This window comes from Hippopotamus amphibius, chromosome 1 (genome assembly GCF_030028045.1).
Source record: "Hippopotamus amphibius kiboko isolate mHipAmp2 chromosome 1, mHipAmp2.hap2, whole genome shotgun sequence".
NCBI classification, from domain to species: Eukaryota; Metazoa; Chordata; class Mammalia; order Artiodactyla; family Hippopotamidae; genus Hippopotamus; species Hippopotamus amphibius.
The window spans coordinates 32,660,031-32,686,081 of NC_080186.1; the positions used below are offsets into that span (position 1 = coordinate 32,660,031).

Consider the following 26,051-nt stretch of genomic DNA (forward strand, 5'->3'; position numbering starts at 1 on the left):
GCTTCAGTAGAAACCTTAGATGAGCTTAAATAAAGACTGTTGAGGGACTTCCCTGGCGGTCCAGCAGTTGAGACTCCGCGCTTCCATTGCAGGGGGCACGGGTTTGATCCCTGGTTGGGGAACTAAGATCCTGCATGCTGTGTGGCGTGGCCAAAAAGTATAAACATAAAATAAAATAAAAAAGATTGTTGAACCCTCTTTTCTCTCTTCCCTTGTATTCATTTCATCCTCAAGCAGTGAAGTGTAGGCCTTCCATACCACCCCTTCGGCCTTTGGAGTATGTGTTCAGTGTACGTTGCTTCTGGAATGGCTTAGTGGAGTGACTGGCCCTTGTAGACAGCAGTCCAGTTTGCAAACATAGGTCTTTTTATTTCCAAAACAGTGCTGTTTTTCTCCTGAAATTGTCAATTTAAGGTTAATTTTATTTATTTTTTATTTTTTGTTTATAAATTTATTTTTATTTATTTATTTTATTTATTTATTGGCTGCGTTGGGTCTTCGTTGCTGCACATGGGCTTTCTCTAGTTGTTGCGAGCGGGGGCTACTCTTCATTGTGGTGCGCAGGCTCCTCTTTGTGCTGGCTTCTCTTCTTGTGGAGCATGGGCCCTAGGCGTGTGGGCTTCAGTAGTTGTGGCACATGGGCTCAGTAGTTGTGGCTCACGGGCTCTAGAGCATAGGCTCAATAGTTGTGGCACATGGGCTTAGTTGCTCCGTGGCATGTGGGATCTTTCCAGGGCAGGGCTCAAACCCATGTCCCCTACATTGGCAGGCGGATTCTTTACCACTGCGCCACCTAGGAAGTCCCTTAAAGTTAATTTTGTTGTGGAGAACATATGCCCCCTTAAGGCTTGAGATGCTTTTTAGCCATTGTGATTGATAATGGTCCTTATGTCCATCTATATAAACATGAGAACCAACTTGATGTTGGTGGAATTGTTTCGTTTCAGAAATTTCAATTCTCAAATTTAGTTTTCACTTTTCTTTGTAGTTTGAAAGAATGTCTAAAATAGCAAGCACAAGTTAGCTTAAATGCTACCCCCTTTCTTCTTATTCATTCATATTAATATTCTTTTTTTCATCTTTCATTCTCCATTTAAAATATAACATCCGAACAGTTTTAGCCAATTCAAATAAGCCTGGGACTAACTTCAATAAATACCTGAGCAATACTGGAACATAAAATGCATTTGATAGTGCTGCTAATTGGGCAAAATAAAAAGCATGTCATCTAATGACAGGAAAACATGGTCAAAATGCAAATCAAAAAAGGAAATGAAGAAGTTAATGTGCTTTGAACATGGGGAGATGCTTGATATATGTTAAGTTGGAGACACACAGGAATGATTGGTGGCATTCTCAACCTGAAAGGCCTAAAGGCTGCAAGTTGGATTGTGGGTGGGGGGGTGGGGTGGGGCAATTAAGGTGAAAGGTGGTACCAATGTTTAGATTTATTTTTCAGTCACAACTGGGCTAAGAGATACTTGCTTGCATTTAACAATGAGAGCATTATTTTTAGGTAAAATTTGCCTGGGATTGGGCAGCTCTAGTATTTTATTTTATTATAAATTTATTTTTTGGCTGTGTTGGATCTTCATTGCTGTGCACAGGCTTTTTCTAGTTGCAGCTGAGCAGGGGCTACTCTTAGTTGTGGTGCACAGGCTTCTTATTGCAGTGGCTTCTCTTGTTGCGGAGCGCAGGCTCTAGGCACACAGGCTTCAGTAGCTGTGGCACGTGGGCTCAATAGTTGTGGCTCGAAGGCTCTTAGAGCACAGGCTCAGTAGTTGTGGCACACGGGCTTAGTTGCTCCGCCACATGTGGGATCTTCCTGGACCAGGACTCAAACCCGTGTTCCCTGCACTGGCAGGCGGTTTCTTAACCGCTGCACTGCCAGGGAAATCCCCAGCTCTAGTATTTTAATAGGAAGCAGCACTGGGCAAGGATTAGGCTTCATTTTAGGGGAGCTTCCTGGGGTCTTTTTTTCCTTGAATAGTTGTTGTGATGATAGGGATTTAGTATTATCTCCCAACAACACTTCTTTGGTTTTAGTTGCTTCAGAGAGCTGTATTGTGGGTTTAGGCATATAATATAAAGGATTTTTGTAGAGAGAGTGAGGTACATGCCAAGAAATAGAGAACTAAAACCTAAAGGTTTTCTAAAACCTAAAGGTTTAGAAAGCAGGGACTATTGTAGTAAAACCTTATATTTCTTTGTGTTTTATAAGGTTGACCATCTTGATACATCCTGTTCCATGTCCAGCATATCACTAAGGGAGGATTTGGTGAGAGTGGTACCTGGTCAAAAGCAAGAGCTTAAAAGACTTCCAAAAGAATCTTAAAGGAGGAGGGAGTACTCTGCTCCTGGGATGTTTTGAAAATTGCTTAGGTCTCTTTCTTCAAGAATGACAAAGAGTAACTGGATATTAGAATGACAGCTAGATTGTCTACCTTTGAGTGATATGATTGAATCATCCCAAGCTGATTGAATCATTCCATTTCCTCCATGATTTTCTCCTTATCTTCCTGGCAATGGATGGCCAAACAGAAGTCCGTCCCTCCCTTTCTCCTACTTAACCTATTGTCATTAATTTTTCAAACTTTGCTAATCTATCCTGGTCACCTTTCTGAGAAGATTTTGACTTTCAAAAGATTTACACTTGGGGTGGTATGCACCCATGTTTCCAGCCTTCCTGTCTGCCTTACAACTTCTAGGATCTTCGTGTGTTTGTGTGTGTGCGTGTCTCCCCTTCCTGTCGTGCCTTTTTATCTTATTTTTTTTTTAATATTTGTTTATTTGGCTGCACCAGGTCTTAGTTGCGGCATGCAGGATCTAGTTCCCTGACCAGGGATCAAACCCGGGCCCCCTGCATTGGGAGCACAGAGTCTTAACCACTGGACCACCAGGGAGGTCCCATGCCCTTTTATCTTAAATTCACTTCAGTAAGTTATGTGGATTTCTGATTGTAGTCCTACTTGTACTTTAAAGGCCCAAGGAGAACCTCATTTATTCTGAAGCTCCTAGAATAGTTTGCAGTCCCTGTAAGTCTTATTTCAGGGCCAGGCTTTCCAAGAGGCCTCTTTTTTTCTCAGAAAGGCCATATGCAACAACTCTTTTGCTCCTTCATTCAGAAGTAATTATTTATCAGACTTTGTGCTAGGTGCTGTGAGGGAATCCAGAGATAAATCATACCCAGGTCCTACCCACAAGGAGCTTATAAAGCAGAAGGGGAAATATGGTAAGAAATACATAAATAATGATCATACAAGGTAATGTGGTGAGGGCAGGAAGAAGTACAGATTAAGGGCTCTGAAGGTTCACAGGAAGGAGTGATCACTTGGAGTTATTTAGAGAAGACTTGTGGAGAGATGGCAGTTGATTTGAGCATTGGAGAAATGGCCTTTCCTTGGTGGACTCTGATTCTTCCCATTTTTGTTTTGGAAAGCAAACTGTTTTTGAAACCCAATAAATTAAAAGATAATGGGAGTTGAGATTTCTTATAGCAACAATCATTCAATACTTCATCTTGTCCTTAAGTCTTTATTAAATAGTTGAACAGGCAGTCTTATTCAAGTATTTATAAACTAATTAATGAACATGAATGATAAAATAAATCTAATATTAATTATGAACTAAATCTGGGAAATTCTATATGCATTTTTCATAAGAGTCATCTAAGCTAATGCAACTTGGTCATACTGTGTGTAAATAGCGTTATCTTATGATAGCAATAGCAATTTAACATGAAATAAAAAAGATCCCAGAATATAAATCTCTTTCTTACTTTTAAATACATACCTTTCTCATCACTCTAGAAGATGAACTTGGCATATTTTCCATGGGTTGTAGATGTTGTAAGTAGGCTACTTCTGTAGCAAACTCAGTTCAGTTGCAATTAACATATTAATTATTAAAATAAGTGATAAAATTAAGGTTACTTTATATTTTTTAACTTGGGTGTTTGGTGAGCAAAATTTGTTTATGATTAGGTTTTATTATTTTAATGTTAAGTTGTGCCACAGTCAGAAAATATTGAGAACACCAACTTGTTTTCATAAAATCTGTTGCTTGAGATTTGGTCTAATTTTTAAAGCCCCATGTGAAGACTGGATCTGCTTTAAGGAAAGCCTTTTGAATAAAAATACTCACCTTTTCTAGGAATTTGTAGTAGCAATTTATGTTCTTCCAAGAGATATTAAGGTAATTAGCTACAAATCATCTGTGTGCAAAGATGCTAGAAAACATGCTCTAAACAGTTTTCTCTTTTTCCTCATGAGAGGCTCTGTCCCTGATGAGAGTATAGTACCTTTGTTTTTTTGAAGTCAGGAATTTATGAGAAGAAGTTTCTGGATGGAAAAACCACAAAAGCTATAACTGTAAATCCAAAGCTGAAATGATCCTTTGTAAATTCAACTTAATGTAAAGAAGAACAGTGAGAGCTGTCCAAAGATGGAAAAGAATGCCTTACCAGTGAGCCAGTTTCTTAGAACTGTTGAGGGAGGAGCTCATGTTTAAGCTAAATGACACTTAGGGCGGGATTGAGGGAGCTGGGCAGAGGTTGAAGTAGAGCTATGAGCATCGTTTAGAGGAACTGGCCTGGGTGGTTCTTAATGCCCCCCCCCCCGCCTTTTTTTTTAATCCCCCAGTTTTAAACTTCTGTGATGCTGTAAAATGTAAAGGACATTATTATTGACTTGAATTTTTTTGCCATTATCCGTTTATGATTTTCTAATTCAGATGGTCCTCTCAAGTTAAGAACTTAACCTTTAATGCATTTGTCAGTTCCAGGAAAATTTAACTCCTGTTTTGTACCCAACCCCCACTCCAGCAGTGTGTATGGCTCTGAGCCAGCCAAAGATTCATTCACAATCTATTGACTGCACAGATGTTTGGGAACTGATTGCGCCGGCACATCCTTAGCTGGGGCAATTCAAGATTTAAAAGCAGACTGTGCACAGATGGTTTTAAAAATGCTTCTTGAATTGTGTACCTTGGTAATGTTTGTGGGAAGAGATGAGAGGACAATCAAAACTGGTTACGAACTTTCAAAATTTCACAGACCTTTGCACTCAAGCTAAACCTACTCATCATTAGCAAGTTATATAGAGAATCACACTGGCAATTGTGCATCTTCCTCCTTCGACTGTAGCAGTTTTCATGGCAGATTCTGCTAAGATCAGGCCTGTCCATGGGTCCATACAATGAAAGGTTAGATTCTTTTTAAAGTTTTTTGATAATTATTTTCATTTCTGGAAAGATTTTATTTGCCCCGTTTAAAAAGATTAGAGTCTCACTCTCATCATTGTCATGAGTACCTCATGAGAATCTATTAATAAAAATAATTAAATTTCTCTAGATTACCTTGATTTCTTTGTTCTCAGTACATCTAAGAGAATAGTGTATAGGCCATGTGCATATGCTAAGTGAAAATGTCATGGGAGCTGAGTTGAGAGGATCTTACTTGGTTATTTAGGACTCAAGATTTTATCTAGTCATTTCCAACTGTGATTCAACACTCTTCACTTTAATTCCCTTCAGAAACACCAAGATCATATTGCTTCCTAGCACCTAGAGTTCCTGTTGATGTATAGAGCTGCTGGTAGGCCTCCGGCACCAGAAATTGGCTCCAAACCTTTTCCCATTACATCATCAGCCACTAATGTCATTACACCAGAGTGAATTCTGCTTTGAAGATTGTACTCTTGTTTTCTTTCCATTTCTTTCCCCTCATCATTTCCTTTATAAGAAAAGGGGGGAAAATCAGAGACCTCTAGGACATTCCCAGGCAAACATTTAAGAGTGAATCAAACATCCTCACAGTCTAAGCCTAGATTTATCAGCCTTCATTCCATTCTGCTGATAGAGAGTGATCTGCACAGCATGCATCCACGTGGAGCCTGGAAAGTAGCAATTTGGTCATGTGACACCTGGCTTTGGTGCTTTTCTTTCAGCCCTTCAGAATTAGTTCTTAATGATTTACATAGCTCTCCGCCAGCATCCTGTCACTGGCATGTTAAACCTTTTCAAATAATTTCTCAGAATAGAAATTCTTAGGATATCACCAAGTTTCTCCTTCTTTGGATTAATTAAACTGTTTCTTGGGTTTAAGTATTTGTCAGATAAGCATTTAAGCCATCTGGAGTTTCTTTCCCCCTGTAAATCTTTTAAAACATTACAGTATTATCTATATTTGTAGCTAATGTGAGGATCCTTATTCATCTTCCCTTCCCATCACAGAGCAGTTGACCAAATGCATGTTCTGACCCTCTTCTCTCTATCCTAAATTTAATTCTTCATTGTTTTTCAACCATCCTCAAAGCTTCCAGTGTGTGCTTTGTTTGGCTTTGTGCCTAACAGCATGGGTCAGGTAAGGAAAGAACTGGGAATTGATTTCAGCTCAGAGACTTTGTGCCGTCCACTCAATTATTGGCCTAGGCTTTAGTGCTTTTGTGTCCTTTGAGGCGCATTAGCTTGAGATTAGAAGGAATAATAATCATTAGTAGCCCCAAAGAAATGGGACCACGGTGTCTAAAACAAAAGGATAAACTTGGCTCTTATTTTTTAAGATTTCAGGTTTACATTTCTGTGCAGTATTAATCACTGGGGACCCTTAATGTATATGCTGCAGGTGTAGAACTTGAAAAACATTGGGGAGAATGGCATTGAAAATTATGGACCAGACTAGGGTAACCAAGTGTCCTTTTTTTTTCCCCTCCCCAAAATAAGACATTAAAAGTCCTTGATTCACATTAGGATTTGAGTTTGGATTTCTAGCAATTTTAAATTTTCTGGTTGGAGCTCCTTGTTAGTCTCTGTGGTATGAGCTGGATAGAAGGGAAATTTTTCCTCCTTATTTTTTGCTGAGACTTAAATCGGTGTGAAAAACCTCTTCAGCACAATTGTATACCTTCTCAGACTGAAAAATTGAATGAATTAGTGAAAACATCCACAAGGAAAGCTATAAATAACCTGGACAGAAAGTTTGACTTTATTGTTCCTAATGTATATCATGTATATGTTTGTTTTTAGTTGTCAAAATGTCCACAGAAGGAGGATTTGGTGGCGCTAGCAGCAGTGATGCCCAGCAAAGCCTACAGTCCTTCTGGCCTCGTGTCATGGAAGAAATCCGGAATTTAACAGTGGTAAGGAAGAATGAGAAACTTGAAGAATGTAAAGAGCTTTGAGATGAATAACCAAAACTTAGACTAAAGCATTTTTAATCTCAAGCACATTTACAAAGGTATAGTTCATTTCTTTTTTTTTTTTTTAAGAACTTTTATTGAGATACAGTTAACAGACAATAAACAGCATATATTTAGAGTATACAATTTGGTATCCCAGTCTCCCAATTCATCCCCCACCAACCCTCCATGCTTTCCCCACTTGGTGTCCATGTGTTTGTTCTCTACATCTCTGTCTCTATTTCTGCCTTGCATTTCCTCTTTCGTAGTTGTTAGCATTTGCCTTATGTATTGAGGTGTTCCTGTATTGGGTGCATATATGTTTATAACTGTTATCGCCTCTTCTTGGATGGATCCCTTGATCTTTATGTAATGTCCTTTCTTGTCGCTTGTAACATTTTTTATTTTAAAGTCTATTTTATCTAATATGACTATTGCTACTCCAGCTTTCTTTTGATTTTCATTTGCATGGAATATCTTTTTCCATCCCCTCACTTTCCGTCTGTATGTGTCCCTAGGTCTGAAGTGGGTCTCTTGTGAACAGCATATACATGGGTCTTGTTTTTGTATCCATTCAGCCAGTCTGTGTCTTTTGGTTGGTGCATTTAGTCCATTTACATTCAAGGTAATTATCGATATGTATATTCCTATTACCATTTTCTTAATTGTTTTGTTTTTGTTTTTGTAGGTCCTCTTCTTCTCTTATGTTTCCCGCTTAGAGAAGTTCCTTTAGCATTTGTTGTAGGGCTGGTTTGGTGGTGCTGAATTCTCTTAGCTGTTGCTTGTCTGTAAAGCTTTTGATTTCTCCGTCGAATCTGAATGAGATCCTTGCTGGGTAGAGTATTCTTGGTTGTAGGTTCTTCTCTTTCATCACTTGAAATATATCGTGCCACTCCCTTCTGACTTGTAGAGTTTCTGCTGAGAAATCAGCTGTTAACCTTATGGGAGTTTCCTTGTATGTTATTTGTTGTTTTTCCCTTGTTGCTTTTAATAACTTTTCTCTGTTTTTAATTTTTGTCATTTTGACTACTATATGTCTTGGCCTGTTTCTCCTTGGATTTATCCTGCCTGGGACTCTGCGCTTCCTGCAGTTGGATAGCTATTTCCTTTCCCATGTTAGGGAAGTTTTCAACTATAATCTCTTCCAATACTTTCTCGTGTCCTTTCTCTTTCTCTTCTCCTTCTGGGACCCCTATAATGCGAATGTTGGTGCCTTTAACATTGTCCCAGAGGCCTCTTAGGCTGTCTTCAGTTCTTTTCATTCTTTTTTCCTTATTCTTTTCCACATCAGTGATTTTCACCATTCTGTGTTCCAGGTCACGTATTCGCCCTTCTGCCTCAATTAATCTGCTATTGGTTCCTTCTAGTGTATTTTTCATTTCAGTTATTGTGTTGCATATCTCTGTTTGTTTGTTCTTTAATTCTTCTAGGTCTCTGGTAAACTTTTCGATCTTTGCATCCAGTCTTTTTTCAAAGTCCTGGATCATCTTCACCATCATTATTCTGAATTCTTTTTCTGGAAGGGTGCCTATCTCCTCTTCATTTAGTTGTTTTTCTGGGTTTTTATCCTGTCCCTTCATCTGGTGCAAAGTTCTCTGCTTTTTCATTTTATCTTTCTGTGTCTGTGGTTTTCAGTTCCACAAGATGAAATACTGCTGATACTGCTTGATACTGCTGTCTGCCCTCTTGTCTACAAAGGTATAGTTCATTTCTGACCTTTGGTTAGGAAAATGAAAATATAATTTACCTTAGGTGAGGTAACTGCAAGGATTTTTTTTTTTTTTCCCCTTTTTTTTTTTTTTTTTTTTTTTTTTTTTTTTAGGCGTACAGGCTTAGTTGCTCCGTGGCATGTGGAATCTTCCCAGGGCAGGGCTCGAACCCATGTCCCCTGCATTGGCAGGCAGATTCTTTACCACTGCACCACCTAGGAAGTCCAAGGATTTTTTTTTTTATATCTTAGGTGGCTTTCTTTAGGCATGTGGTTGTATAGTGGATGCTTTGACTTGGAGATACTTTAATGTGAGGCAGATCTTTTAGAGAATGCAGAAAAGCAGAGCTTACTTTCCTCCAGTAGCTGTAGCTCGTTTCTTAGCCCTGATTTAGTGGCCCTGCCAAAGTTCTAGGACCTGGTGAAAACTATTGGGCAATTTATTCAACAATAAATCTGTTGTAAGCAGGCACTCTTTCCAGGTGTTAAAAGATACACTTAGATTGGGGTTTCTTAATAGCAGCATTATTGACATTTTGGGCCAGATAATTCTTTGTTGTGAGGGGCTCTTCTGTGCATTGTACAGTGTTTAGCAGCATCTCTGGCCTTTAATCACTAGATGCCAGTAACACTCTGCTTCCAGTTGTGACAACCAGAAATGTCTCTAGACATTGGCAAATGTCTGAAATCATCCCCTGTTGAGAACCACTGACATAGAAGAATCAAATAAAATGTGGCCCTTGAGCTTACAGTGTAGTGATTAATTACAACCAGAGTCATTTATTCAGTAAGTATTTATTACATAGTTACTGAGGCAGGCACAGTGATGAATCTGAAGCAATAAAAGTCAGAGTATGGTCTCATATCCTTAATGAAGAATGGTCCATTTGGTGTCATTTCAGCAAATGCTGAAGGAGCTCTCTGTGTTAGGTATGTCATTGCTGCACTGAAGGTATCAATATTAGCATTCTGGCGATCAAACACTGGATTCCTTCCTGATATAGAACTCATATTGCAATTTGTTAAGAGTTTCTCGTCCTTAACCTCTAACATACATGGTCCATGTATTCTGTTCACTCAACAAATATCAGTACTTATGCACTTACTATGGCTGTACTAGTTACTGTGAATACAATTGTGAACCAGACAGGCAAAATCATTGCACTCATAGACCATGTATTCTGGTGGGAGAGATGGACAGGTAATGAATTAATAAGATAAACAATATAACTTCTCATTGTGCTAAAATGCCCACTTGACTTTGGGATAAAAAAACTAATTTATATTCTGAGTGCACCTGTGGGTACTGTTTGTTTATATGGGGGATCCTCAGCAGTTGAACTTGTCTTGAGCATTCTCAGAGTGGCCTGTGTTCACAGGTGGATTTCCACTGAAAAATCGTTCTCTCTTCCGCATCTCAAGGTGGTAGTTATCTATAATATACTATCTTAGATATAAAACAGAAGGGAGGAAAAAACTGAAATTATAAAGTCAAAAGTGGGGAATTTTTCGCATGTTTTGAGGGGATAACCTCATGGTTAAGCTTATCAGGTTTTAGTGCTGGGATCAGCCTGGTGTAAAACTAGTGCCTTCCTGGGGTATGGTGGGACTAGGCCAGTGCAGCAAGCCTGTGCTTCAGTTTGAGCACAGAAACAAATCCAGGATCAGACAAGTGGTCAGATAAACTCTGGAAGTTCAAATTCAGCACCTAGCTTTTCAGTATTTTATTGGACTTTGATGTTTTTTTCATTGTGGTAAAGCAACACAACAAAATTTTCCACCTTAACCATTTACAAATGTACAGTTTAGTAGTGTATTTACATTGTTGTGAAACATCTCCAGGACTTTTTCATCTTGCAGAACTGAAACTTAAACCCATGAAACAACAGTTACCCATTTTTTCCTCTCCCCAGCCCTTGGTAATCACTATTCTGCTTTTCCGTTTCTATTAATTTGATCACTCTAAGTACCGCATATAAGTGGACTCATACAGTATTTGTCTTTTTGTGCCTGGCTTATTTCACTTAGCATAATGTTTTCAAGGTTCATCCATGTTGTAGTATGTGACAGGATTTCTCTCCTTGTTTAGGCTGAATAATAGTTTCTGTATATGTGTATATACTGCATTTTGTTTATCCATTCATCTGTCAGTGAACCTTTGGGTTGCTTTCATTTCTCGGCTGTAGTGAATAATGCTCCAGTGAACAGGAATGTGGGCTTTGATTTTTATCCTACTTCGTTTAATTTTCAAGTTTGATTGACATCAGCAGATCGTGGTGCTGACCAACTTTTTGTAGCTAGACAGCTCATCCTTCAGAGGTTAAAAGTGGATTATTCTGAGGGATTCACTTTTAGTTCAAGTTTTATGAGTAAGGAGAAAGAAGATCAAGGAAGAAAGTTGTCTTTAATCATTCTATTGATGGCTAACTAGAATTTTCCTCGTGTGTACACTTGAGAAAAGACTAGAGTGCTACCATGGTGTCTCTTACATCAGATACTTAGAATGATGTTTGGCATATAATAGGTGCACAATAAATATTTGAATGAATCAGACTTCTCCACTTCAGATTTAGTGTGAAGCAATGTAGTGCCAAGTCTGAGTGAGAATGCAATGCAGTAAAGTCCTTTTGTAAAACTTTTATTTTTCCCTCTGCCTATGGCACACGAAGGCATCTACTTCTCTGACTGCACTTCTGCCTGTGTAACCTGGCTGATATTTTAGTGTTTAGTCTGTACCTTACCAGAACTCAACAGCACTTAAAACCAGACTTCCTCAGATATGTCAGAGCCTCTTAGGTTGACATCTCAAAATGTCTACCATTGTTGTATAACAAAGGGTGTTCAACTCGAGGATGGAAGATGCCATAGAGGACTGGGAGGGGGAGGATGGGGGGGACTCGAGGGAGGGTGGGGGGGGAGTCAAGGGAGGGAGGGAATACGGGGATATGTGTATAAAAACAGATGATTGAACTTGGTGTACCCCCCTTAAAAAAAAAAAAGTCTACCAGATTAAAAAAAAAAAATCCATATATTCATTCTATCCAAACATAAAACTTACGAGAATACTCATAAGGTGTTGTGGTCTCTCTAAGACTGGGACAAAGATGTACCAGAAACAAGTAATTGAAGTTTGGTAGACGATATAGTTCATGATGTATTGAAGACATTGGCCTCAGTTATTTTGGTCTGTGTTCTGCAAAAGCAATTTGTATTTCATCTCAGCTTGGCCATCAGGCTCTCCTCACTCTTGAAAGCTCTTCCTTGTCCATAAACCCAGATGGTGTTCAGCTGGAATTGAAGTTGGTTAAAAATCATACCAAAATGATTGTACACCAGGATGATTGTGTAAAATTCTGTATTCCTCCTTAGCAGAGCTCTGGGAACAATAATTAATAGACTTCTTGGCGTTGAATTTTACCCTTCTAGACTGCTTTGAAGATGGGGAAGAAAAGGCTAACTTTTGTCTTTTGGGAAGGCAGTAATGCTGAATCTTAAAGAAAAATCTAATCCTCCTTTAACCTCCTTCCCTACATCCCATTTAGCCTTCAGTTAGCTGTAATTTAATTCTTAGGTCGCTTTCTTTTAAGTACCAGTTATATCTTTTCATTCTTCGGTGCCTCCAGATTGGAAGATGACATTTCCACCATTACAGTCAAATCAGATAACCATTTAAACAAGAACTTGGAGGTGAAGGTTGCTTGACTGTTAAAAAATAGGTCCTGTGCTGTTTGAGCTCTTCCTGTAGAACATTGCTTCTCAGAATTTATTGTCTATAGGTGACCCATACAAGGGTCATGTTGAAATACAGATTTTGATTTAGGAGGTTTAGAGGGGAGCCTGAGATTCTGCATTTCTTTTGAGTTCCAAGATGATGTCATTGCTGGTCTAAGGACCTCACTTTGAGCAGCAAGGCTTTAAAGCAGTTGTCCTTAACCCTCACTGTGGATTATAGTCACCAGGGTAGTTTTCAAAAAACGTGATGCCAGCACTCTACTCCCTAGAGGTCCTCATTCACTTAGTCTGGGGTAGAGCCCAGATATCTTGTTTTACAAAAGCTCCCCCAGGTGATTCTAACATGTTGCCGAGGTTGAGAATCACTGCTTTCGAGAGGATAGAATCTTTACTTTGCTGGAGTGAGTGCCTGACTAGGTAGGCCTTCAAAGGAGTTCTCATCATTATTTGAAACCGTGGATGTTCTTTAGTGCAGCCTGAGACCCATTGATTTTTCTTTGGCTTTGAATTCTCACTGAGTGGATTCAGATTTCTTGAAATTTGGCAGTTTCAGATGGCAGCATTTTTAAATGTAGTTCTTTGGTTGTGGTCAGGGCACGAGAATGTTCTGAGAGAGAATCTGCTCTTCCACCTTGCTTGTGTCACTCCCAAGAGTAAAGTGTGTCAGTTGTTCTTCCACTTGGATTAGCATCAGGAGAAGAAGTTTAGTGTTATTTATGTCAGTTGCATGGTTGTCAGTGACAGGGGGTGCATTAAATTGAAAGCCAATTTACTGATAGTGAAGAGGCTCCCCTCTCCATTAAGCTTGCCGTAAACCCTTACATGTGACTGGAAAGGGAGGCTGAGATTATAGAAAACTGGGGTGTTGTCAGCAATAATGAGCCACACACGCACATCTGAAGATCCTTTAGGAGTTGAGAAAGTTTCTCACAATAGAAAGGTTGGTGGGGCTGAGAGCAGAGCATTTTGTAAATATCTGCCTCATTTTACACTTCATCAAGGTGGGGATGATATCCTTGATTTTTTTTTTAATTAAAGAATAGTCTCACAGAAATTCTAAAACTAATATTCTTTCAAGTTGGGAAAGGAGGTCTTTTCATCAGCTGCGGGCTTTTTAGTTAAGTAATCTTAGAACAGTCTTGTGGGAATTATATTAAATAACCAAGGCAAATGAGAGCACACTTGCAAGAGACCTAAGTCTTGTGGTCATGATCTTGTGCTGTGTGTATCATCCTGGGAGGCCTTCCAAAGGAATGATCATCCCTAGCATTCTCTTTGGCATTTCTGTTTAGCCTCATCATTTTGTGTGATATGCCACACAAGAAGGAAGACCAGTAATTGATTTCTGTAGTGAAATGTTTTTTTAAAAATCCCTTTAGGATCTGGCCCCAATCCAGCATTTCCTTTCCTGCCGCTCCCCTCTGAACTAAGGTCATACATCTAAAACTTAAATAGGCCAGGTTTTTTTGTCTCTGTGCTTCTATGCATGCCGTTTCCTCTGTCTAAATAACACACTTTTCCAGCAAGCAAATTTGCAGTATCCCTAGACTTAATTCAGATGTCAGCCCCTCTGTGAAACATTTGCCAACTCCTCTTGCTCACTCCAGTCCCTGCCCCTCCTCCCGTTGCCAGCTGGTCGTTTCTTTCTTTTCCCTGTGGGATTTTATACCTCCCATTCTAATATAGGATAGGGGATTATAATGTTTTTATTTGATAGTCTCTGACAGTTAAACTATTTGGAAATTCAAAGGTAAGAATATATTTGCATCTTCCACATAGTAGTAGGTATCATACATTTGCTGTTGAGTTGCATGAAGGAAGAAGGAATAAATGAAACAGGAGGAGAAAAAGTAAGAATAGAATGTGTCCTGCTGTCTCCTTTTGGTGAAATTTTAATAAACTGGACTTCCAAGACTCTGCCACTGCAGGGTTAGATTTTTAGAGGCTTACGGAAAATGCTGATACTTAATTTGGAAAAGGAAAAGGTGAAAAATTAGTGTTGGAAGTTTGTAAAGGTGAGTGGTAGCCACGCAGCTTGTTGACTTTGGGTGGAGAAATTAGGTGTCTTGGGACTTACCTGGTGGTCCAGCAATTGGGACTCTCCGCTTCCACTGCAGGGGGCACAGGTTCAGTTCCTGGTCAGGGAACTAAGATCCTGCGTGCCACGCAGCATGGCCGGGGCGGGGGGGGAGGTGGCGGGATATAATTAGATGTCTTGGTGTACATTTTATCCTAATAGTTGCGCTGCTTCTGTATTCATAAAATAGATTCTGGAAAGGCTGGTGATGTTTTTCCAAAATGCCCCACTGCCGCCTTTATTGTATAGTTGAGGTTTTCTGTTGGTCTTGGAAAAGAAAGCTCACTAGTGCATGTTAATTATACCAAATCTCAAATAAGAGCTGCTTCCTCTGTAATGTGATGATGTAAATTCCCAGGTGAGCATATTGGGTTTGGTGAGTCACATTTCAGACCACTTATAGAATCAATCATTTGACACTTAGTCCCAGTAGGGATTTTGCTGATTTTAGCTAATCTCTGCCTTTGCACCTTTCTCTTCATTGCAGCTCTGAAACCCCAAATTGATTTTTATTTCTAGAATTGCATGCATCATTGGGCATGTGTTTAAATACCAGTACTATCAAAATAAAATGAAAAAGCGCTTAAATCGCTAATAATTGAGTAGTGCTAATCAAAAATCCCTTTCCTAAATCCTATCCACAGTAAAGATAAATGCTTTCTCCCCAGCTTAGTCTTGTTGGTTAAGAAAATATTGATAGGGCTGTTCCTAAACAACAGCTGATAAATTCACCCTCACCCTTTTTCTATACTCTTCTACTCCCACTGCCACCCCCAAGTAAATTTTGGAGACAAGGCCTTTGCTGCTGTAATGGGAAAGGAGCTCCTGCCCAATTTCTGGTGTCATGTTAGTGCGAAGGTCAGAAGTAGCCAGTGTCACATTGGCTGACGAGTACGGTCACTGTGGTCAGGTGCTGCTGGCACTTGCCCTTGTGGTCCTTGACTAGAGGGAAGAACTGGCAGCTTGGAGGAAAATCCCTAAGGCAAAAATTTCATTTTAATCTGCGTATTGCAGAGTGGTAAACTTTCTTGGAAGGAAAAAAAAGACACTCGTGCATCTCTGAATCGTACTGGCAAAGAATTTGGTGGTGTTTGGGGCTGCTTTTCATGAGGGCACTGTTAGAAACCATCATAAGTTTTCCAGAGACCCTTTGTTTGAAGCTCTGTGTAGATTAAGAAGTATTTTGCCTCTAGAGCTTGTATTTTCTTAATTTCATTTGTACTTCCTCTCCTGCCGTATTTCCTGAAAGGATAGACTAAACCAGTTGAGTGTTTCATGCTGCCTGTCATGCCCTGTTGATGATTCCTACCATTTATGCACCTCTTGTTACTCATTTCAGAAAGATTTCCGAGTACAGGAACTCCCACTGGCTCGTATTAAGAAGATTATGAAACTGGATGAAGATGTGAAGGTGAGTTCGCATTCATTTTCATTATATATAAAATGATGGGGAAATTATTGCTCATTTCTCTAGAGCTCAAAGTTTAATTAAACAAAAATGAAAAGATTATTGTCTGTTGCTTTTTTGTTTGGATCCTCTCTAAAATTGTCAATGTGAGCTGAAATTGAACAGTTTTAATTGTTGTATGGTGCTTCTCTGAAAATTGGGGATAACCTGTTTTCTAGATGTTGAAAAGATGCTGAACATTTGCTTTTTTGAATTGACCAGTTCTTTCCACTATGTAGTGTAAACGTGTATCATCACATCGGTAGGACAGTGACATCTTCCTAGCATCTTATTGCGGTCTCTAGTTTGTTGATTTGAGCTCTAAGAAATGTTTGATAATGATATTGCACTTGTTCTAAGTTTTCAATCTGTGAGTTGTTGCACATGGTTTATACTTGTGAGAGGATTTACTTGGGGGTGGCCATTTCTATGTTCCTAGGAGTCCACTTTCTACTACAGTTCTCTCAAGAAAAGAGCAACCGTTTCTCCACTCAAAATTAATAATCTCTTGTATGGGAAGCTAACAGTTTACAGCAGTTTTCCCTTTTATTAGCTCACTTCCTCCTCATAGTACCCCTGTGAGATTTGATAGGATAAGAATTATTAGTTTCACCGTTCTATAGATATGGAAATAGACACAAAGAGGTTAAAGGTGACTCACTCAGAGTAGGAGAACCAGGATCCCAGTTCTCAGCTCCCGCTTCGTTAACTTCAGAGCTCTTCCCCTGGCTCTGTCCTGCACAGACCACCTCACTAAGGGTTCAGAGCTTTGTTTGACCAAGAGTTTGAACTTTGAATTCTGACTTGGCAAGGCAGCTTGCATTGCTTGAGCACTTACTATGTGCCAGGCCTTGTGCTGGGTGCTTTTATGTATATTATCTCATTTGATTCCCACAGCGACCCTGGAAGGTTGTTATCCTCTTTTTCACTATGTGAAAAATAAAGTCCAAAAGGATGGGAATCCAGAGATTTTCCCTAAATCCATTGGCTCTCATACTCATTATCTTTCCCCACATTGCCCCCCTTTGGATTAGAACCTAACTCTTACCACTTAATGGTTCTATGGCCATAGGTAAGTCACTTCACCTCTCCTAAACCCTAGTTTCTCTGAAAGGCTATTATGAGAGAAAGAAAGTGCATGGTAGGTACTAGATAAATATCCTTTTTCCCCTCTTCCCTTCTATCTTCTCTGCTTTGTCCCTACTCATAGATTTATTTTACCTTGGAATCTCTTAAGGCTACCACCTTCTTGTTGTCTAGCACTTGCCCCATAGCCCAATGGCAGGACATGAGGTAAGGGACAAACTGACTGGTTTGAATGACTTGCTGGTGATTGACAGGGAGGGCCTACATCTGTTGCAGATGATCAGTGCAGAAGCCCCTGTGCTGTTCGCCAAGGCAGCCCAGATTTTTATCACAGAGTTGACTCTTCGAGCCTGGATCCACACAGAGGATAACAAGCGCCGGACTCTTCAGGTAATATTGTAGAAAATTAGGCAAGAGCTGCCTTTGCCTTCTTCTCTTGCATGGCTTTGGACCAAAGATTGTTATTCCTTAGGCCTCTGTCAAGCTGATATATTAACTGGCATCTTCCTCTACTGGTGGGAGGCAGGCAGACCTTACAGACAAGATAGTATGTATTTCCCCACCAGGAATCTTAATTTCCAACTCTCCTGTTTTTCACAGCTCAGTGACTGAACTTTGTACCTGGTGAGCTCTCACTACAAACGGAGGCCAAAGTGGTATTTATCTGTTTCCAGATCTAAACAACTTCTGGGTGGACACCTTGAGGGACTCCAGGAAAGAACAGTCCCAGGAAGAATAGTCTTACTAACCTCAATAGCCTTTTTTGTTCCTTCTCTGTTTTCCTGGGAATCCTTTCCTTCTTCTTTCTTGTTACCTTTTTAATTTTAATCCAGCAAATCAGCATTCATATTGTATGAAGACCCCTTGGTCATTGGCTCTAGAGGCCCTCCGCCCAACATCCAGGCCCTAGCTCTTAGAGGAAAGGTTCCCAGACGTAAGAGGAAGGGTGTAACAAATACAAGAGTGACAGTATTTTAACAGCAAAGCCAAGGAAGTAAATTATGCTTTGTTTGTTTCTTTCCCTTTATCTCCAGAATTGAAAATGCATACTTTTATTCATTTATTTTACAGATACTGAATGAATACCCACAATGTGCCAAGCACTGTTTTAGGCCCTGGGGACTCGTACACAAAACAGACAAAAATTCCTACCCTTGGCAAGTCTATATTCTAGTGCAGCTAGACATTGCAAACGTATTTTATACTGTCTTGAAGGAAGTCTGTGGATCTAGAGAGATCCAATTAAAGCTACCTTCAAGATCAAATTAAAAAATAAAATGGGCAAAGCACTTGAACAGGCCCTTCAAAAAAGAAGATACCCAAATGATCAATAAGCATATGAAAAGGTATGCAACATCATTTGTCATCTGGGAAATACGAATTAAAACCATAATGAGATACTGGTTTATACCCACTAAAATGGCTAAAATAAAAAAGACTGACAATACTAAGTGTTGGCAAGGGAGTGAAGTGACTGAAACTCATTTATTGCTGGTCAGAATGTAATGTGATCACCTTGGAAAACTATTTGGCACTTTCTAATAAAGTTAAACATATTCCTTATTCTAAGGCCCAGCCATTCCAGTCCTACGTGTATACCCGAAAGTGTGGACATTCTTGTATGAGAATGTTCATAACAACCTTGTTTATAATAGCCAAAAACTGGAAACAACTCAAATATTCATCAAGATGTATATATATTAACAAATTGATATATTCATGAAACGGATTACTAGTCAACAGTAAAAGAAGCAAAGTATTCATACAACCATGTGGATGAATCTCAATAATATTAAGCAAAAGAAACCAGAAGGAAAAATTACATAGCCCATGATACTATACACTATCACCATCTCCGGTGATAGAAATCAAAGTTGTGGTTGCCTCAGATTGGTAGGGGAAGGAAGCTGGAAAGGCATAGAAGGAAACTATGTTCTTATCTGAGTGATAGCTACCTGGGTGCATATATTTATTCAAATTCATCAAGCTGTGTACTTCAGATTTCTGGCTTTTTTTTTTTTTTTTTTTTTTTTTTACTAAATATGGTAATAAAATATTAGCATTAAAAAAAGGCAAAATAAAAATGTTAAGACCCATTTAAGTATAATTGTTTACAAAATTCTGTAGAACACTTTGGTGTATTTTGCGAGGTGGTTTGTTTTTTGTTTTTTGTTTTTCCTGCTCTTCATGCTATCCATAGATGAGCCATTTGGGTAGCTTAAGTAGGTGACATCATCAAGAATGTGATACTATATCTTACTAATCTTAAACGAGACCTGGCAGCCTAAAGATGTGCCCTGCTTCGGTTGGGAGGGTTTATTATCAAGCTGGTGGCTGGCAAGAAGGGTGGACTGGAGTTTTGCATTTCAGTGGCTTGGGGCCATCACAAAGACAAGGGAAGGAAAAAAACAGAAAATTTCCATCCCCTCCTATTTTGTCTGATGAGTCACCTTCTTTTCAGATGTGATATATAGAGCTTGCTAAGGATTTCTGTTAGCATGTTGACTTTTCCCTCCAACATTTTATTATGAAAAAATTTAAACATAAGCACAGTTTAAAAGTGAATACCCGTGTACTCACCACCTAGATCCTACCGTTAACACTTTACTCATTTTATTCCCTTATCTGTCTTTCCCTCTATCCATCCAGTCATCCATTTTTAAATGCATTTAGAAGTTTACATTCCCCGAAACACTTCAACATATGTATCACTCACTAGAGTTCCCTATTTTTTTCTGTTTTTTTTCTTTTGCTTTAAAATTGTCACACAGTGAAGTACATAAACCTTAAGTATACATAGTGTGTTGGTTTTTATAAAATCTTTTAATATTATTATTTAAAGAAAGGGAATGTCGCTCTTAGAACCCCATCAGAGCAGGCCTTTGTTTCAGTAGCATTAGCCGACTCTACCCACCCTGCCTCTAGTCTAGTGACTTCAGATGTCCAGTGTTCATGTCACGTGGAACAAGTTTTAAACTGTGGATTTGACATTGTGATTTTGAATTTCAAAATAAAAATCGTAGCCTTGTAAAAACTAACATATATAGATCCAATGACTAGAAAATATTGCAAAAAGTTACTGAATTAGGATTTCAGCTGAAAGAATCAAGATAGATTATAACTACTTGTGAACCAAAGAGCCAAAATATTGTTTGGGGGCTTAAAAAGGTTATAAGGTTGAGTGATAGCCTAACCTTGCTAATCAGAGAATGACCAGAAACCTGTCAGTTGAGGTTGCTAGATTTGTACAGATGTATCTGGAGGAGGATAATTTAACAATTGTGGGAAGACCTTGGGGCAGGATCCAGCAGAGGTGGTAGTAGTTGGAGGGTCAAATATCCAGTTTGTAGAGCATGAGTTACATGTTATCTCTTTTTTGTCAGTGTTTGTCCATCAAGTTTGATCATTTGAAGTTTGTCAGCGTTTGGTTGTGCTTCTTTCGGCTATAGGCTTGGCTGTGGGTATTTAGTTTGGCTTAGAAGTCATCATCTTACCTTACTTGTAATTTGGAGAGCTGAAAGCCAGGTGAACTAGTTTCTCCCCAGGCTAATTTTTCACCCTGCTTTTCTTTGTTACAGAGGAATGATATCGCCATGGCAATTACAAAATTTGATCAGTTTGACTTTCTCATCGATATTGTTCCAAGAGATGAGCTGAAACCACCAAAGCGTCAGGTGAGCTGGAAAGGCATTGCTGCGCTGCTGCTGCTGACTAGAGAGTACCTTGCATCCTGGTGTCAAATATGCTCCTTTTCCTCTCTCAGCACCACACATTTGCTCTTCTTTTGCTTTTCCTTGTCCAGACCAGATCCATCCTTAACATCTCCTTCTGTTTCTCATTTAGGGATACTTTTAACTCAGTGCCTCTGGTATTTCAGTGAAAACAGGCAAAATGCAAATGAAAGACTTTAGTTACAACAGTAAAGTGAAACTCATTTCAAGGTATCCCAGGAAGTCTATCAGAGTTCTTAATCTGGGATGGGAGAGTAAGTTACAGATTTTAGATTTCCAAGAAACAGCTTCTGTGTGTGCGTAGTGGTGTTTGGAGTGAGTGGACTTGGTTTTTTCTTACTCTAGATTGTAAGATTGTGGTTCTCTATACAGTGCGCTGGCTATACATTAGAATCACCTGTTAGGGTTTAAAAAATACCAGTGCCCAGGCTCCGCTCCACACCAGCTGAATCAGAATCTGTGAGGCGGAGACCCAGGCATCAGTACTTTTTAAAGCTCTCCAGATGCTTTTAACGTGCAGCCAAATTTGAGAACCACCACTTAAAAAATCTTTCTAAGCAATCACAAGAAAGAATGTGAGTGTCTGCCTTTCCTGCTCTTCTGTCTGCTCCTCTCCAGAGGTCACGCCATTGTTTTTCAGCACTTCGGGTGCATAAAGCTCCTAGTTGGAATTGTGATAGACCCCTCTCCTGTATGGCTCGTCATTTTAGGCATGCAGATTGCATGACTCATTAGATGTAGTAGAGATACTTGGGGAATAGTGACAGAGTCTGGCAGGAGCAAAGCTGAGCCTTGATCTGCTTGCTTTGTTTTGTTAATAAAATTTTAAGTGTTTTTAATGAATTATTTCATAGTGTATCATCCTTAGAAATAGGAGTCATTCAGTGACGACCATTCTCCTGTGCTTTTCCATGTTAATGATGAGTAAGAGAGTGTAGGAGAAGTGGGCATCTTAGTAATCCCAACCCTGCCTGAGGGTCTTTGGGTTACCAAGCCCTCTGCACCTCCTTCCTAGAGCTGGGTGCCTCACTGTGTCTCCGTTCTTTCTGGGCAGTCTTTGCTACTGTAAACATCCTTGACTGGAAGCTGTAAGGCGTTCCAGGGAGCTTTCAGTCGGATGTTTACAGCGGCAGGCTGCCACGGTCGTCCCGCTGCGCATCGCCTTTGAAACATTGCAGGTTTGTGCCCATGGCCCAGTTCCTCCTCTTGTTGCTTCCCTCCTCTCTGAGAAGTCACTACAAGAACTCATACCACTTCTCTTCCTTCAGAACAGTTGATACCACTCAACCATTCTCCTTGTTGGAATTTGTTTCAGAAGCCCCCTTTAAAAACAAGGTGGTAAGCTCTGTGACAAAATCAGGCCTTGCTCAGGCTCCTTGCACCAACTCCTGCTTGTTCCCTGTGGGCCACCTGCTGAGCCAACTGGCCAGAGAGAATGGTCACGTCCTCTCCCTTCCTCCAGCGTCCTCAGTGCTTGACTCTCTTAGGGTGTCAGAGAGCTCCTTGTTACATCCTAGCCTGACTCAGAATGCTGTGATCCATCTCCTTTAAAGTGTGTCTAGCTGAAACAGCTGCTTGCTGCGTGGGTTCAGTTCTTTGCAGGTGTTCAGGGCATTGATTGGCATCCTATTCGGGACAGCTGCTGCCTGGCCTTTGAAAGATTGAGATTACCGAAAGCTGGCCTGAAATTCTAAGATAGCATTTTTAATCCTCTGTAGACATGAAGTTTTCCCAAACTCCAAATTGGCTGGCACCTCCCTTTAGTCCTTTAAAAACGCCTGCTCTCCAAAACTCACCCTTTCTGAAGGAGGCAGCACTCCATTCTTGCTACTGAAGCAAATGTGCTTTTTTCCATCCTGGGGCTGGCTGCACAGCACTGTGGGGAAGGCCCTCGGGTGTGATGCTGCTCATTCTCTGCGTTGTCTATCAAACTCCACTTCTGAAGAGATTCCAAGAGCGAGCACTTTGCCTGGGGAGGCCACTGCTAAAGCTGGGCAAGTGCCCCATTCTGGATTGATCCAGTCATTCAGAGATTGTTCTAGCATAGGGGGTGATTTCCCACTGCTGGGGAAAGAAATGAGCCAGAAATACTGAGTTATGGATCTAAGGCCCTTGACTTCTCAGAGATGCTTGGGGATGTCTTCTTATTCTTTGGGGAAGCAGGTAAAGACTACTCAAGCAGAAGATAGTTGAGGCCTGACTTCTGTCCCACTAAAGCTATGAGTTGAAAGTTCCTGCTCATTGAAATGTCATTTCCTCTTCACCCATTTCTTTAAACCAAGCATAATCACTCCCTTGCTAGCTTGACCTCCATTGGTGGAATGAGTCTTCATAATGCAGGAGAAGCTTAGATATGCCTCCTTCCATTCCAGTGATTTGAGAACTGTCATGCCTGTTCTCACAACACAAACCTTGGTGCCTCTATTTGATACTCACAGAAGTGTCCTAGGCACTGCCTAGCTCATAAACAGTTTAAGGGGGTGCAGTAGGCATAATAGGAGAAGCTCTTTACCTGTTCTCACAGCTTTTGGCAAGAGATATTTTAACATCTGAACGTGGTACTTAAAGGGTTTGCTGTTCGTCTGGCAAAAAGACCATATTCACTTGCGGATTAGCTGTAGTCAAGGATAACTGGAGACAGAACGATCACAGGTCAGGGCTGGTAAGTGCCAGTGGCTCCCTGCTCCCCAAGACTTCCTACAGGTTAGCTCTTGCGCCTTAATCCTCTGTACCCTCCCATCACCCAGGAGCTTTTCCAAGTTAGTTTGGACTTTAGTGGTTGATGTTTTTTATAAAATGGGAAGGGCGTTCTGAGTGGAAAATAAATTCATTGAACCTGTTTCAGGAGCCTTGAAAAGAGTAGCTGGCCTTTGTTTCTTGGCTAAGGAGGGTATCAGTATTATCCCCGTCGCAGCCAAGATCTAGTTGACTGGCTGACCTTTATTTATAATGGTGAGACGTTGGCAGTGAAGTGGAGGTGATGTTGTCACAGTTAAGTTGTTCTGGAAACTGAGACCTAGATGAAAATAAAAGGGGACCTCCTTTTTCTTCTGCCTCAGCTTGATCATGTCCGGGGTTCAAACTGTTTGGGCCTGAAGCACAGAATACATTAACTTAGAAAGTTGGTTCATGTTTGAGGACTAGCTTGGAAACCCAGAGTGTTACAAGTTTCTGTCTAGACTGGGTGAATGCCCATTAGGGAACCTTGTCATGCAGAGGTCCAAGTTTCCCAGAGAATAGATATCAGCAGTCCTAGTTTTAGTATCCTGGGCCCCCAGTCACTGGGCAACCAAAGAATACCTAACCCCATTCTTTAGTGGACAGGAGTGTCTCCCCACACTATGGTCACAGAATCCTAGAGGTAACAAGAGTTTAGGGATTCTTTTCTATAGCTCACAGCCATTGGGTTCAAGAGAATTTGTCAGACTCCCAACTTGGGTTAAAAAAAGTACTTTCCTACCTCCAGTTGTCTGCCCGACTCTATAATCCATTCATCATTCAGCAACTGTGTATTGAGTGCCTACAAGGAGACAAATGGTAGGGACAGTGGGGAGCAAGAGAGAGCAAGGCATTGCCTTTATAGGGCTTGCATTCTAGCAGGGAAGGTAGTGAATTTGACAAGCAAGTACAAGAAAAATGCAATGAGAAAAAGACTGTGCAAGCACAGACTGGGGATAGGGTCAGTACCAACTTTGTAATTGTCACTTTGGGGAGCTTTGAGGCGGTCCACAAGGTCTCTATACCTTGAAGAAATGTCTTTTCCTCTTTCCTTGAACCTCGCAAACTTAGTCCAGAACAAGGAAGTGAGTAAATTTAGCTGATATTTTTGCTCAGCAAGCCCAAGTGGTTGTATGTTTCTGTTGTTTTTGTTGTCCCAGGCAGGGGCACCGTGTGTCGCAGGGCCCTCCGGAGCAGACGCCGATCTCTCTGTCAGTGGTCAGGGGCCGACCAACCCTGGACCCTCAGGTTGTAACCATGCCGTAGTGTGTGTAAACATCCTACACTCTCAGCTGTGAGCTCAAGGTGGCTGGGAGAGGGTTGTTTACTCCTTCTGCCATGGAAAACGTCAGCTGAAGAAGGAACAGTCTCTTCACCCAGCAGATCGGCCAGAGGCAGCACCCCAGAGGAGGGCTGTCCCTCAGGCCCCCTGGGTTGCACTTCTGTGGCTAAGTACCACCAAACCAGATGTGATGCTGGATAGACATGGCCTCAGTGACCACAGAGCTCTCAACATGCTGTGAAAAGCTGGGCTCTTGCCTACCAGTATTCTTGATCCTGACATTTGATTGTGAAATTCCAGCCCAGAAAAAGCCCTATTTCCCTTTCCCCTGCTCTTTCCCTCCTGAGGTGGTGGGAACAAAATAAGGAGAGTGCTCCCTATTTGGGAGACTGGGAGCCAGCCTGAGAGCATGGTATTTGGGGTAGTTGGAATTAGCGCTGTTCTCAGATTGTAGGCCTTGACGGCATTTACTGACAAGCCCTGCTAGTGTGTGGTTTTTAGTTACGGTAATTATTTGCCCATTTGCAACTCATCATGCAGTGGGTGATTACTCTGTACTTCAGAAAATTGGCTGTATGTTTTGTGAAGCCTATGGAATCTGTTATTTTTAGTTCGATTTAGCACAACTGGTCTCTTCAAATTCCACTTTCCCTTGGCTTCAAATGTGGAGAGCTCAGCATTCAGCAGGCAACTGCACAGATCCCGTTTGGGGGAAGAATGGAAATTCACTGTGGTGGCTGCTGAGTCGGTTCTTTTCCTCTTACCTGCCTCTCCTTCTGCCCCACAGGAGGAGGTGCGCCAATCTGTGACTCCTGCCGAGCCCGTCCAGTATTACTTCACCCTGGCTCAGCAGCCCACTGCCGTCCAGGTCCAGGGGCAGCAGCAAGGCCAGCAGACCACCAGCTCTACAACCACCATCCAGCCTGGGCAGATCATCATTGCACAGCCTCAGCAGGGCCAGGTCTGTGAACCGCGGAGGGTGCCAGCCCAACAAGACAGCGCCTCTTAGGTTTGGGATGGGCAAAGTGTGATGAGGGCAGAGGGGCAGTCAGTCATTGTTGAGCACTGCATTTGAATTCTGGAGACCTGGGCTTT

The 26,051-nt window shown here is 40.8% G+C and overlaps 1 protein-coding gene across 6 annotated transcripts in view; it reads left to right on the forward strand.

Annotated features, from left to right (window-relative positions):
- The window catches only part of NFYC (nuclear transcription factor Y subunit gamma), a 61,933-nt gene that overhangs the window by 24,758 nt on the left and 11,124 nt on the right, over positions 1 to 26,051 (forward strand). For 5 of the 6 annotated variants that reach the window (XM_057706992.1, XM_057707032.1, XM_057707010.1 and 2 more), the window contains exons 2-6: positions 7,024 to 7,136; positions 16,032 to 16,103; positions 17,502 to 17,615; positions 20,804 to 20,899; positions 25,744 to 25,917. In XM_057706992.1, the coding sequence (XP_057562975.1) occupies positions 7,032 to 7,136; positions 16,032 to 16,103; positions 17,502 to 17,615; positions 20,804 to 20,899; positions 25,744 to 25,917 (561 nt within the window). In that variant the 5' untranslated portion in view covers positions 7,024 to 7,031. Of the gene's footprint in view, positions 1 to 7,023; positions 7,235 to 16,031; positions 16,104 to 17,501; positions 17,616 to 20,803; positions 20,900 to 25,743; positions 25,918 to 26,051 lie in introns of those variants that run through there. The other variant, XM_057707026.1, reaches the window with a different exon arrangement.